The 14765-nt window shown below is 38.9% G+C and overlaps 1 protein-coding gene across 2 annotated transcripts in view; it reads right to left on the bottom strand.

The window, feature by feature from the left end:
• KCTD8 (potassium channel tetramerization domain containing 8) overlaps window positions 1–14264 on the bottom strand; it is a 236391-nt gene extending 222127 nt beyond the window's left edge. The window contains exon 1 of one of the 2 annotated variants that reach the window (XM_040625337.1): window positions 13241–14264. In XM_040625337.1, coding sequence (XP_040481271.1) covers window positions 13241–14209 — 969 coding nt within the window. In that variant the 5' untranslated portion in view covers window positions 14210–14264. The remainder of the gene's footprint in view (window positions 1–13240) is intronic. The other variant, XM_008701511.2, reaches the window with a different exon arrangement.
• Window positions 14265–14765: the final 501 nt, after the last annotated feature.

Genomic DNA, 14765 nt, shown 5'->3' with positions numbered 1-14765 from the left:
ACTCTGAAAACTATAAGACATTAATGAAAGAAATTAAAGATGACACAAACAAATGAAAGGATATACCAGGCTCATGGATTCAAAGAATTATATCATTAAAATATCCATACTACCCAAAACAATCTACAGATTCAATGCAATCCCTATTAAAATACCAATAGTATTTTTCATAGAACTAGAACAAATAATCCTAAAATTTCTGTGGACCATAAAAGACCTTAAGCAGCCAAAGCAATCTTAAGAAAGAAGAACAAAGTTCCCAGATTTCAAGACATATTACAAAGGTGTAGTAATCAAAACAGTATGGTCCTGGCACAAAAATAGACACACAGATCAATGAAAAAGGATAGAGAGGAAATGAACCCGCACCCATATGGTTAATTAATCTGTGACAAAAGAGGCAAGAATATACAATGTGGAAAAGACAGTCTCCCCAACAAATGGTGTTGGGAAAACTGGACAGACACATGCAAAAGAATGAAACTGAATCACTTGCATACACTACACACAAAAATAAACTCAAAATGAATTAAAGACCTAAATGTGAGACCTGAAACCATAAAAATCCTAAAATGAAACAGGCAGTACTCTCCTGGACATCAGCCTTGGCAACATATTTATGGTTATGTTTCCTCAGGCAAAAAGAAAAAGAAAAGTCACAGCATAAGGGATAGTCAATGATATTGTAACAGCAATGTAACAGGACAGATGGTAACTATGCTTCTGGTGAACATAGCATAATGTATAAACTTGTTAAATCACTAAGTTGTACTCCTGAAACTAATGTAACAGTGTGTGTCAACTATACTCAAAATAAAACATAAAATAAAAATGAACTATTGGGACTACACTAAAAAAATGCATAGAAAAGGAAAGCATCAACAAAACAAAAAGGCAATCTAGTGAATGAGAGAAGATATCTGCAGATGATATATCCAATAAGGGGTTAATATTCAAAATATATTTTAAAAACTATACAACTGAACACCAAGAAAAAATCTGATTAAAAAATGGGCAAATGATCTGAATAGACACTTTTCCAAAGAGAATACACAGATGGCCAACAGACACTTGAGAAGATGCTCAACATCACTAATCATCAGGGAAATGCAAATCAAAACCACAAAGAGGTATCATCTCTCACCCATTAGAATGGCTAGTACCAAAAAGACAAGAAATAGCAAGAGTTGGCAAGGATGTGGAGAAAAGGGAACACTTGTGCACTACTGGTGGGAATATAAATTGGCTCAAACACTGAAAAACAGAATGCAGGTTCCTCAAAAAATTAAAAATAGAAATACCATATGATCCAGTGATTCTACTACTGGATATTTACCCAAAGAAAATAAAAGCACTAATTCAAAAAGACACACACACCCCTATGTTTATTATGCATTATTTACAAAAGCCAAGATATGGAAGCAACCCAAGAGTCCATCAATAGATGAATGGATAAACAAGATGTGGATAAACAAGAATGGATAAACAATAGAATATTTCGCAGTCATGAGAAAGAATGAGATCTTGCCATCTGGAACAACATGGATGGACCTAGAGGGTATTAAGCTAAGTGAAATAAGTCAAACAGAGAACGGCAAATACCGTATGACTTCACTTTGCATGTGGAATCTATAAACAAAACAAATGAACAAAAAAACCGAGTCTGAAATACAGAGAACAAACTGGTGGTTGCCAGAGGGGATGTAGGCGGGGGGTGAGCAAAATAGATCAAGGAAAATAAGAGTTACAAACTTCCAGTTATAAAATAAATAAGTCACCAAGATGAAATGTACAGCACAGGGAATATAGTCAATAATACCGTTATAACATCATATGGTAACAAATGTTGACTACACTTACTGTGATAAGCATTGAGTAATATATAGAATTGTAATATATACAGTAATATGTTGTACACCTGAAACCAATAGAACATTGTATCTCAATTATAGTTCAATATGTTTTTACATGTTAAAAAAAAGAAGAAAAACACAGGGAAGAAGCTCACTGATACTGGTCGTGGCAATGACATTTTGGATGTGACGCCCAAAGCACAAACAACAAAAGCAAAAATCAAGAAATGGGACTCCATCAAACTCAAAAGCTTCTGCATGGAAGAAAATTTTCGCAAACCATATCTTAGAAAAGGGGTTAATAACAAAAACATGTAAAGAACTCATTTAACTTAACCAAAAAAAAGAGAACTACTTAAAAACGGACAGAACAGTTTTCCAAAGAAGACACCAAAATGGCCAACAGGCACATGAAAAATGTTCAACATCACTAATCATCAGAAATATGCAAATCAAAACCACAATGAGATACCACCTCACATCTGTTAACTGGCTATCACCCAGAATACAAGAGACAACAGGTGTTGGCAAGAATGTGGTGAGAAAGGAACCCTTATACCTTGTTGGGGGAATGTAAATTGGTCCAACTACTAAGGATAACAATATGGAGGTTTCTCAAAGAATTAAAAATCTGCCATACAATCCAGCAATTCCATTACTGGGTATATACCCAAAGGAAATGAAAACAGGATTTTGATGAGATATATCCCTGCCCATGTTTATCACAGCATTACTCACAATAGCCAAGAGATGGGAAATGTCTGGAAATGTCCACCAATGGATAAATAAATAAGAAAAATGTGGTACATACACACAGTGTAGCATTATTTAGCCATGAGGAAGGAAAATATACTGCTGGTTGTGACAACATGGATGGACCTTGAGCATGTAAGCTAAGCAACGTTAAGTCAAACAAAGACAAGCACTATATGATATCACTCAAATGTGGAATCTTAAAAAGTTAAACCTGTAAAAAAAAAAAATGGAGTAAAATGGTGATTACCAGGGGATTGTATGGGGGGGGGAGCACAAAGAGAATGATGTTTAAGGGTACAAACTGTAACCAGCAGTAAATAAGCCATACAGATCGAAGGCACAATATAATGAATACAGATAATAATATTGCACTATAATTATGTGATGTGATAAATATTGCTACATGGGCAATCATATTACAATATATAAATGTATCAAAGTAACACACTATACACCTTAAACTTAAAAATACAGAAATCACTGGAATTATATGTATGAATCCTTACCCTCCACCTGCAAAGAGACAGCCTAGATGCAGCTTTCACTAATCAGAAGAAAAGAGGTCAAAATTTGGGAGAATTCCCTCTGAATAGCTGTGAGCATCTGCTTTAGATCTCTCTGCTTTCTTCAAATACCTGGACTTTCAGCAACTAAAAAACTTATATTCAAAATGTGTAGCAGAGTTTCAATAGGAGCTAATGAGTTGAAAGCTAACATCGTTTTCTCAAAATTGTGGAAATATATATTTAAATCCAATTTCTAGCCTAAAATTTTTGGCCAAGTGCCCAAATTCTGAGCGATATTTGAGCCCACCTGGCTCTGTGACAATTTGTTCTCTTGCACAAAATTGCTGAAAATCAAAGCTAAATGCATTCACCAGAAATAGAAATATAGAGTATGATTAAGAGGTGCTTTGCCTAAATACACGCCGTAGTTTGAGACAATAACCAGCGAATACCAGTATTCTTGTTAATTGTGTCAAAATTGACCAGTGACCAGCACTAAACCTAGAAATGTACACTTTTTTTTCCTAAGCAATGAAGAACCAACTAGAATAAACTTATTTTAATAATATTTTAACATTGATTTTATACTTACTAGGTCAATATTTTTTTGTAAAATTTCACTAATAATGACGGGAACTTTTCAGAGCAATTTGAATAGGTATTATTATCAATGTCCTCAAAAAGCAAAAGAGAAGAAGTCTGGTGCTAAGAATTAATAATGTAGAGAAATGGGATTAGTTACATGATCTGAGGCCCTAACATACATTGAGCATTTAATTTGTGCCTGCCTATTATTCTTCTAAGTGTTTTACATGGATTACTTCATTTAAACCTCACAACAAACCTCTGAGTATTATTGTTTCCTCACCTTTCCTTCAGGAGGGAGATTAAATTATTTTCCCAAGATATCAAAGCTAGATCCAGAATTTGTCAAGGAATCTGACGGAGAAGTACTGAACTATTCAAGGCTTTTACTTCTTCAGAGCGAGAGCCATTAAACACACTACTCCTCTCCCTATTCTCCTCACACAGAAATTACAGCTGTCTAATTATACAAAATGATGAGAAAGAGTGATATATTATGAATTCCATCTATGCTCAAACTCTGGTTATTTTAACTCATGAAAGAAACGGAAGTAACATAACTGAATGCTTAAATCACTCACATTTTGGTGACAAGAAGTCAACACTATATATTTTTTTATTTATATTCTATTATTGTATTTAGCTTACTTTTCCCCCCAATGTAAATAGAGTTTAATAGGAGAATGCTTACAATATGGTGCAAATAACATTCTAAGTTTAACTGCTGCACAACCATTGGACTAAATTTGGTGAATAAACATTGAAATAATGAGCATCCTACCAGTATCACGAAGTGTGTGCTGTTATTGCCAGCAAAGCTGATTTATTTTTATTAACTATCTTGACACAAGGTTAATGAATATAAGTAAAATTAAATTGCAATACTGATCATAAAATAGTAATATCTGTTAAGTGTATTTTAAGGTACCTTTTAAAAACTAAGAGTTGAGATTGCGATATAGAGTTAACCAGATACTCACTTTTGGAAATACTGACAAGTACAGTCAAATCATTTCTGACCTTATATTACAGCACTATAGGGCCTGACTATGTCTGGAGATAGCAGCCACTCTCCATCTGAGATGTTCTGAAAGGCAAGTACTCAGCAATCTGGTTACAGAAAGGCTGCAGCACAAAGTATTTGACCAACATCCTTCATATCATTTAAATATGAATAAACGTGTGTGGGCATCTGTGTGTATGTTTACAATGCTAACAAGTTCATTCATAACATTATTCCAATCTGCCTCTACTTTTGCTAACACTTTACTTATTTTCATTCTTCATAGGTGCCTGTGTAACAACTTCTCACGTCTTTACTCCTGCCTCTTGCTAATACACTCATACCTACTAACATAATTCACAATTACACAAAGTTTACTGAGATCACCCATTTAAATGCAAGGTCTCTTTCATTCATATTTGTATGCTTTGTCCCATGGTGGTGTAGTCTGGTAATGACTCAATAAGTTCAATTTAAATTGAAGTGATAGGGATGCTTGGGTGGCTCAGTCAGTTAAGCAGCTGCCTTCATCTCAGGTCAGGATCCCAGGGATCCTGGGATCCAGCCCCACAGGTCCTGGAATCAAGCCCCACCCTCTGCCCCTCCTCCCCGTTTGTTTTCTCTCTCTCTCTTTCAAATAAATAAAATCTTATGAATAAATAAATAAAAGTGATACTAAATCTTAATTCAGTAACAACCTTAATGGATGGAACTGCCAACATCTCTAGTTCATTCATTAATTTGCCCTCTTTTTCAAAAAACAAATATTTGTTGAGTGCTTAATGTGTACTAGCCACTCCACTGCGAGCTGAGAACACAAAAGTAAGACTTGGTGTCAATTTTCAAGGACTAATGCAGAAGATCAAAATGAAATGAGATTATCACATGACCTAGCAAAGCCACTTCTGGGTACATAGCGAAAGGAAATGAAAACAGGATCTCAAAGAGAGATCTGCACTCCCATGTTTATTGCAGCACTATTCACACCAGGCAAGATATGGAAGCAACTTAAGTGGACGTCAATGGATGAACAGATACAAAAGGTGTGGTAAATATCCAAGGGAATATCATTTAGCCAAGAGAAAGAAAGAAATCCTGACATTGGTGACAATATGGACACACCTTGAGGGCATTAGGCTGAGATAAGTCAGATAGAGAAAGATAAATACCTTATGATACCAATTATACGTGGACTCTAAGAAAAAGTTTGTAGAAACAGAATAGAATGGTGGTTACCAAGGGCTGACAGATGGGGGAATGGGGAGATGTTGGTCAAAGGGTACGAACTTCCAGTTATCAGATGATGAAGTTCTGGGAATCTGATGCACAGCATTGTGATTATAGTTAACAATACTGTACCAAATACTTGAAAGTTGTTAAAGTAGGTCTTGAACATTCTGGCCACAAAAAAAGAATGGTAATTACATGATATTAAGGTACTGGCCAACACTATAATGGTAACCATACTGCAATATATAAATGTATCAAATCAACATGTTGTATACTTTAAACTTACTAAATGTTGCATGTCAATTATAGCTCAATAAACTTAGGAAAAATGGGATCTATCAAGGAAGGAATAAAGAGAGAAAAAGGAAATTACATATTGTAGGAAATGTAGTAAGGACCCTGGACCTAGGCAAGGGCAGAGACTAAATGCAAAAGGATTCTACAGCAAGGCTTACTCAGTGTTGCATGACTATGATACCAAGGAATACACTTAAACCCAATGGGTTAGGATACAAACTTATAAATAATATAAGCTCAGCATAAAATACTTCATCTACTTTTGTTTTTGAAGGTGAAAAATACAACTAGCCTGGTAGGATAATTAGATTTCATGGAATGCTCCGACACAAAAGTGAATGATGGGAAGTTTACAGCTGATAAGCACAAGACGTGTATATTCAAGTCAGCAGCTAGAGAGTTTCACCATTACCCTTAGAACTTGTAAAGTAGTCAACTTAACCTGTTAGAGTAACTTTGAAAACCTATGACTACAGTTATTCTCATCTTTAGGCAACTCCTTTCAAAACCTCCCACGGCACAGCCTCTCACTACTAAAAGAACGAACTCGATTAGAAAAGCCACCAGCGTGTCTTGCAGGACAGGACCTGCTACTAAATGCTGACAGTTTACTCAAATACCCTGAAGTTAATTCAAAAGAGGGCTTAAAAACGCACCTGGAAATAAATATAAATTGAAGGGTAACCTAAAATGTTACTTTCCAAGTACTTCAAATACACATTTATATACAATACATATTTTATATATATAGAGAGAGAGACAGAGTCAATCTCAATACCCAGCTGGTATTTAATACTGTTTTGAACTTAATTATACTAAGTATATAATTTAATGTCATTAACCAATATCCAGAACCAATAGGCTATATGTAATTAACACAATTGATTTCAACGAAAATAGCCTCTTCATTACGCCACCTTCTAAAAAAGAACATGTAAACATATAAAATGAGTTCTAATACACAAAGTGGAAATGAATTTTCTATAGAAAAGGAGTATAGGACTATCTTAGCACTGTCTAAATATGTCAGTTTACCAAACTTATAACTTATAAATATTACTTGTTCCCCCAAAAAAGTGCTGAATTGAGTCAAATGGTTTGTTTTCTTTAGTTTAAAAAAACATTCATAAATATGGCAGCCTTGTGCAATAAAAATTAACCCTTTTATCAAGTAAGGACATAAAATATATATTTACTGTATTCTTATGGAAATTTAACATAGAAATATTTGATTCATTCATATATAGTTCACACTACCTTTTTTTTTGCTTGTAGAGCTAAGTTCTAAGTACTCAGTGGACATTGAAATATACTTGTCAAATTGATTGCATGAAACAGGTATAATTTTTGTATGTTTAGGAGGAAGGGCTTTGAAGTAAGACAGAACCATTCAAATTCCATCTCAGCCCCATATAGGCCTATGACCCAGGGATGTTATTTAACCTTTTCAAATCATAGTTTCCTAACTGGAGTAGCAGGGAACCAAGCTCAAGGAATGTTATGAGAAGTAAATAAGTGATGTGTATTTAGGTGTACAGTAAATGTTCTTTTTATTACACGTCTGTATTTTGAAAAAATAATCAACTTTTTTCCAAGCTTACAGGGAAAATATTTAACATCAACATTTATTTATAATTCTGTCTGTGGCAAAGGACATGTATTATACTTTTATTATCTAAGATGTCAATAAAAATGTTAATGTCATGGGGAAAATGTCATTAAGTATAATAAATGTACAAAATAAAACAAAGCATACAAACCATTTGTATAGTACAACAACAATGACTAGAAAAAAGACTGGAAGAAAATAAAACAAGATTTTATTAGCAGTTACCGTTGGTGATCTTTTAAATTTTACTTTTCTTTTACAAAATTCTTAAAATTGCATATATTAGTTTCATAATCAAACAAGACCTACTTTTAAATGACAAGCTGACAATCATTTTCACATTTTTAACTAATGCCAGTTAATAACTCATGACAGTAGAATAGATAATAATTGATGCTTATTTTCATACAGATTATTTCTCTTTTTTCCAGGGGATTTTTTAAAACTAACTCTCACATGCGTACACACACACACACACTGTGAGTTCTGGCAATCTAAGCTACAAAAGAAAAAGAACTTTGTCAATAAAACTTATAATGTCATTTAGTCTTTCAGCCTCATAATCTGAACAACAACTGACCAATAGAAGCTGTAGAGGTAGCAGGGAAAGCTAAAGTCATAACCCTATAAAAAAAAAAAAAAAAGATAAAGTTTAAGGGCGTCTGGATGGCTCAGTTGGTTAAGTGTCGAACTCGATTTCAGCTCAGGTCATGATCTCAGGGTCTTGAGATCAAGCCCCAGGTGAGGCTCCAACCTCAGGGTGGAGTCCCCTGGAAATTCCCTCTCTCCTTTTGCCCCTCTCCCCTCAAATAAATAAATAAATCTTAAAAAAAAAAAAAAAGATCAAGTTTAGAGACAGTACTATGCCAGACATAAAAGTTTAATGCCCTTAAACAGGAGCCAATGCCATAGCACAGCCTCCAAACTTTTTGCACCCCAAGGTTTTTGTCATTTTCTGTCTGCTTTATTACTTCACCTATTTGCATGAAATCAGGATGTTGGTGTTTAAAAAGTTACCTGTGCCTTTTGCTTATTGACTCAAAAGTCATTCAGTCATGTGGTTGCAAAAGAAATTTCACATTACAATTATAAAAATAACTAGTAAGTCTTTAGGAGGAAAAGAAGTATCTTTTTAAAAAATAACTAACAAAATTCTTTTCCATACAACATTTGGTGATAAAAGTAGAAACACTTTTAGATTAGAAAATAACATAAAATAATATAAAATTTTAAAGGTATGCATCTAAATAGAATAACTTTTTAAAGATGTTTGTTAGAAAGCTTTGAAACAACAGGCCTGTTAACATAGGACTAAATAGCTATTTGAATATTTTTAACTCAACTAGCTATCTTCAACCCACCACAGTCAAATAAATCAGAATAGATTTGAAAGAGTAGATATAAAAATCCATTAAGACAAATTAGAATTCACAGCTAAGTTCAGTAATAGCATTAATTCCTAGATCTGGCACTCTCATACGTCACAATAAGAGATGTATACCAAACTTAAAGAAAATCAAGTGCATCCTGGAGGAATATATACTTTCATACCAAATATTACTCAACCAACATATGGAGTACAAAACTGGAAGCATTTTAAGGTAAGAGCAGCACTACCATTCTGTAAACACCTGATTGTGAGAAATAAAAGATATATATATATATAATGTTTATTCTAACTATAGCTGGTTTACATATCACATGCCAAGCCTATAACTATTTGTTGTGAATGTAGTACAATGCAATATAAAATGCCTGGTCTTCTAGATATAGCTAAAAACAGTCACAAGCACACTTAACAGACACCACCACCCAAAATCAACTCTGCTTTCCTTCAAGAAAGGACAATCTTCAATATTAAAAGAGTAATATGGAATGGTAATATCATTAGTATAGGTTGCATAATCTGAAAGACTTGGTAAAATAATGAGTTAACACTGAAAATAGATAAAAGTGTCCATCCAGCCAAATGAAGTTGGTATTAAATGTTTAATAGCCTGTATATAACCTTGAGCATTGGAACCCAATGACTTGGATACAAGCACTTAAGGAGATAATGAATCTAGCTCAGTGTTTGTCAGAAAATACTACCAAACTTTCAAGTCCTAGTAGAGAGCATTAAAACACTTCTTGGCCCTGAATCAGAAAAGAATTCTGTTGGAGTTGATCCAAAAAAACTAACTTTAGTATGACTGGCAAACCTAGGTGACTAGAATCTGGCCTGAAAAGTCCAAGTTCCAAGAAAGAACTTGTGATTAAATTGGTCGTGTCAAACTTTTGAAAGTTTATTATGCTATCATTGGATTGCAAAATAATTTTCTAATTAACTTTATTTTAGTGTATAACATGTATCAGTCATTTTAAACACCTTTTAAAGTTCAGGCTGTGGGTGAAATTAGCGGCATGAAAACTGTAGAACTGTAGTTTATATACTGGAACATCAATTTCAGCTTACTTCCTCTCCCCTTGTGCCCCTGAGTTTCTGTACAGATGGGAAGAGAGTGGCAAACGGTTCAGCAATCCCAGACACTGCCATTTGCCAAATGTGTGATCTTGGCTATATTATTTATTTCTTCTGAGTCTCCATTCCCCTACCAGTATAATGGGGATTATTATAGTACCAATTTTATGGTATTTGAGAATACATGTAAAGTCCTTAGACCAGTGCTTGACATATAATAAAAGCTTAACAAATGTTAGCGGTTACAATTATAAAGTCATATTATACAAAGTTTATTATTGCTGTCAATATTAAATTTTAACTTTTGTTATGTAATAAGTATAGTCGATTTAATTACAAATTTTGTTGAAAAAACTGTGTCAAAGGGGAAATAAAAAATAGTAAGACCTCCTTCTACCTCTAAAACAGAGTGGACAAACAAGCTCATCCATTCATTTTGTTTTTATGAATAGCACCGATAGTTTTCTTAAATATAGACTGTTAAACAAAATAATTATACTCTGTATACTTATTACCTAAGCTGAAGGGAATGGAAATATAAAAATTGCACAGTGCGGTTTCATTCACTAATATTAAAAGAAATGCTGTGCAAAATAATCTGTGAAAATATGCTACAGTCTATATAAAACATTAAATAAATGCATATACAATAGGATTCAAGATAAATTTTACATCACAAATTGGTTTTATATTGCATTTGGTTAGTCAATGACTAGAATACCACTTCAGAAGAACATTACTTAACCTGGGATTGTGTATTTTCCCCCACGGAATAATCAATGAAGAAGGCTTTAGGTTGCTTAGAGTTCTAGGACTTTTATGAATGAAGTTCATTAGTTATGTGAGTACTCTGCACATAGTTATTTGTAATACAGATATTTTATTTTATTTAACACTTCTTCTGGCTCCAGAAGTTAAATATCCTAAATTCCAAATATCTCTCAAATTACCTTATTAGTTAAATCGCAAGAGTTTCCCACTGCAATAAACTATTTTAAGGGCATGTTTTCATAATTTAGAGACAACCTGTGTTCTCTTCATAATCAAAGTAAGAACATGTTCAAGTCCACAACTCTCTAGGGGAAAAAGAAAGGCCAACACTGTGAAAGATTCCAAAATGCAAGAATCTTAACCATTGAGCACTTATGCTCTTATCTTCTCTAACAAAAACCTCTAGCCATAAGAGAGTCAAAAGTTTATCTCATCTTCTAAAATGCTTGGAAATATACCCATGTTGGAATGACATAAATGTTTATGAGCTATAATGCTAATTAAAGGTCCCATTGATAAAGGATAAAATGTAAACAGTGATGCTAAAAAATGCTTTAATTACTTAATATATATTGAAGAGATTCCAATTTTATATAAGCAATAAAATACCACCTTCCTTTAGGCAACTTTTCTATCAAACTTGAAGCTGTGCAACAATAATACTTTGATATAATTAAGACAATTAGATTTTTATCTACCACTACAACGAGCACTTTGTTTCTCAGTGAAGTGGTTTTCACAGGAAATTCAGCACTATTTTAAAAAGACAATCTAACACTAAGGCCCACTGTGCTGTGTTTTGTCATAGCTCCAAGGTTACTAGAACATAAAATGAGCACCTTCCAATCAAGCTTGCACCTGTGCAAAAAAAAAAAAAAAGTCCTTTCCACTTCTCCAGTCAAAATAAAGTGCAATAAATTGTCTAGTTCCCAAACAGTGACTGAATTACCTAAAGAAATAGATACAATTAAAGCTGGTCTGTTTCTATCATAAGCTGTCTATGATAATTCTCCCTAACTCTACAGGCAAGTTTTAAAGCTTCTTGTGTCATGCCAAAGAACAAACGTTTGCCAAATGATGTTCCTGCTGCCATCCCAGCTGGCTTTTCATTTGTCCAAATAGCTCTCTAGTTGTGGCCCTCCTCATTTGATAAGCGCACTGATTACTGTGCGGGTCCCATCCCCCCAGCCCCAGTGACACTTGGTGTAGTCCTTGAACTTGATCCACAGAGCCCCCACCCGAAGCGCACTGCAAAAAGCACCATGCTAAATGCTTTCCAAATCCTCACCCTCATTCTCTCATTTCAGAAAACCACTGCGTTTCATTCCCGCTGGGAAAGTGGACTCAATCCCCCTTTTGCACCTGAGGGGCCCAGAAAGGAAACACAATCACATACACATACACACATACTGACACGCACGCACGCACAAGGTCCCTTCCTAATCTCCAACCCTGAGAGCAGAAGACATCCACTCTCGTTCCCTCCACCCTCCGCTGTTCAAAACACCTAGCAGTTACTGACAACTGGCGCGGGGGAAATCAGGTTTCTATGAGTCGATGGACACCTCTTTCCCACCAGCTGCTCTCACGCCCCGGCCCCGTGAGGAGCTCAGGAGGCAAGGTGGCCACTTCTCTCCTTGTCGCCTTCCGAAAATACCCGTAATTGTAAACTCCTGCGCCTGACCCGCACCAACTGGAGATGATCCTGGCATGCGCGGTAATGCCTCCTTGCCAAACTGCCCTCTGTAGGGACACCACTGAGACCCACATAAATTATTGACCCCCAGGAATTGCGTGGAAGCAGAGAGAAGGAAGAGGACCTATGCGCCCAGCTTTGTGCTCGAGTCTTTTCCCCGCCCTCCGCAGATGGGAGCCCAGCGCCTCCAAGAGCTGGGCAGGGTGAGAGGGAAAAATTAACGAAGTTAAGAAAGAGGACTGGTTGGGAACCGCGTGCTTCCGAGTTGAAGAAGACGGGAATCGATAGGGAGATCACAAGGAATGAAACCGTAAATTTTGACTGCAGGGTGACGGGGCTGTGCAGGGAAAGCCCCTCGCACTTAACTAGTTAACCAGCTCCCGCCCGGGACACTGGGCCCGTGTGGGTTCCAACCCGGCTCAAACCCGCCGCGGGTCGGCGAAGGGGCGGGGAGAAGTGGGAAATGCGGAGACTGGGAACTTACGGAAAAAGATGTACTCAGTGTAGCTGCTCCAGATCTTGTCGTCGCGGTACTGGTTGACGAAGGCGGCGGTGCCCGAGGAGTTACACGCCACCATGTGGAAGCCAGCCTCGGACAGGCGATCGAACGCCTGCTCCAAGTAGGTGAACTTGAGGTAGAAGCGGGACGTGTACTTCTCGGGCGGCCGGTCAGGGTCGCGGCTCTCGTTGAGCGTGTCTCCGAAGACCTCCTTGGCCAGCGCGATGCGCCCGCACACCATGATGCGCGCCACACGCCGGAACTTGGCGTCCGCCTGGTTGTCTCGCACGGTGGTGTAGGAGCCGCGGTAGCCGAGAGTGAGGAAGCCCGAGCGCTTGTCCGGCGCACCGCCGCCGCCGCCGCCGCCGTGCGCTCCCGGGCCCGAGGGCGCGGCTGCGGCCGCCCCACGCAGCAACAGCGCGTCGCTGCTGCCCTGGGAGACGTTGTCTTCCAGGTCGCTCTGGCAGCCCTCGTCGTTGAGTGAGTTCTGCTTGGTGACCTTGGGCGACAGCAGCTTGACGAGATCGGTGAGCTGGAAGTACTCGGCCTCGCGCAGGAGCCGCTCCTTCTCGGGGAAGTGCTCTGGCAGCGCGAGCTGCTTGTCCCGCAGATAATCCAGCACGTACCTGAAGAGGAAGCCGTCCCGGTCGATGAAGAAGCGCGCCCGGCTGTCCCTGGGCAGTTCTCCTCGGCGTCGGGCGCCGCCCCGGGGGCTGGAGGGCGAGAACATACTGGCCAGAGTGCTGTCCGGGACGCTGAGCAGCGTCGAGTGCTTGGTCACATAGACCTGGCCTCCCACATTGAGCTCCACTACCTCGGGGAAGGGCGAGGGCACACAGGGCCCCGGGGCGGCGGCTGCAGACGCGCCCGGAGAGCTGGACGAGACCATCTCGCTAATCGGCAGGATGGTGCCGCCGCCACTGCCCGTGTCCTTCAAAGCCATGGTCCCCCCGCCGCCGGCCAAGTGACCCGGGAGAGCAGCACTTTCTCCTTCCCGAAGCCCGCACCTTCCACCGTCGGCAGCCCTCGGCCTTGGCTTGTGCCTGGTGCGCCCTCGGGCCGGGCGGCACGTTCCTTCGGCCGGGGCGTCCCGGTTCACGGCTCGGGGCAGCGGCGGCGGCGGCGGCGCCCGGGCTCCATCGGGGGAGCGAAGCGCGGGAGAAGAGCTCCGCGGGCGCCGCGGCGGCAGTGGAGGCGCGAGGAGGAGCGGCTGCTCCTTTGGGGTGAAGGCAGGGAAGTGTGAGAGAGACTTGCGAGAGGCTCTTAGGCAGCCGCTCGGCGCCCCGCGGGGAGGGCGGGAGGAGGGGCCGGAGCAAAGAAAACTCGCCGCCCCAGCAGCTTGCGAGCGCGCAGCCAGCCCCAAGCGCGGACGGTGGCGCTAACTACTCCTCGCAGCCGGGGAGGCGGCACTGACGTCAAGCTCCGGACTGGGACCCGAGCCACAGCTGTCATTTAAAGAGATAGGCGCCAGCCGCTGGCTGCGGGGCTCCGACGCTAGG

This window comes from Ursus maritimus, unplaced genomic scaffold (assembly GCF_017311325.1).
Source record: "Ursus maritimus isolate PB19 unplaced genomic scaffold, ASM1731132v1 scaffold_8, whole genome shotgun sequence".
NCBI classification, from domain to species: domain Eukaryota; kingdom Metazoa; phylum Chordata; class Mammalia; order Carnivora; family Ursidae; genus Ursus; species Ursus maritimus.
Note: the sequence above shows the minus strand (reverse complement) of the source record. Positions and strands in the feature narration are given on the sequence as shown.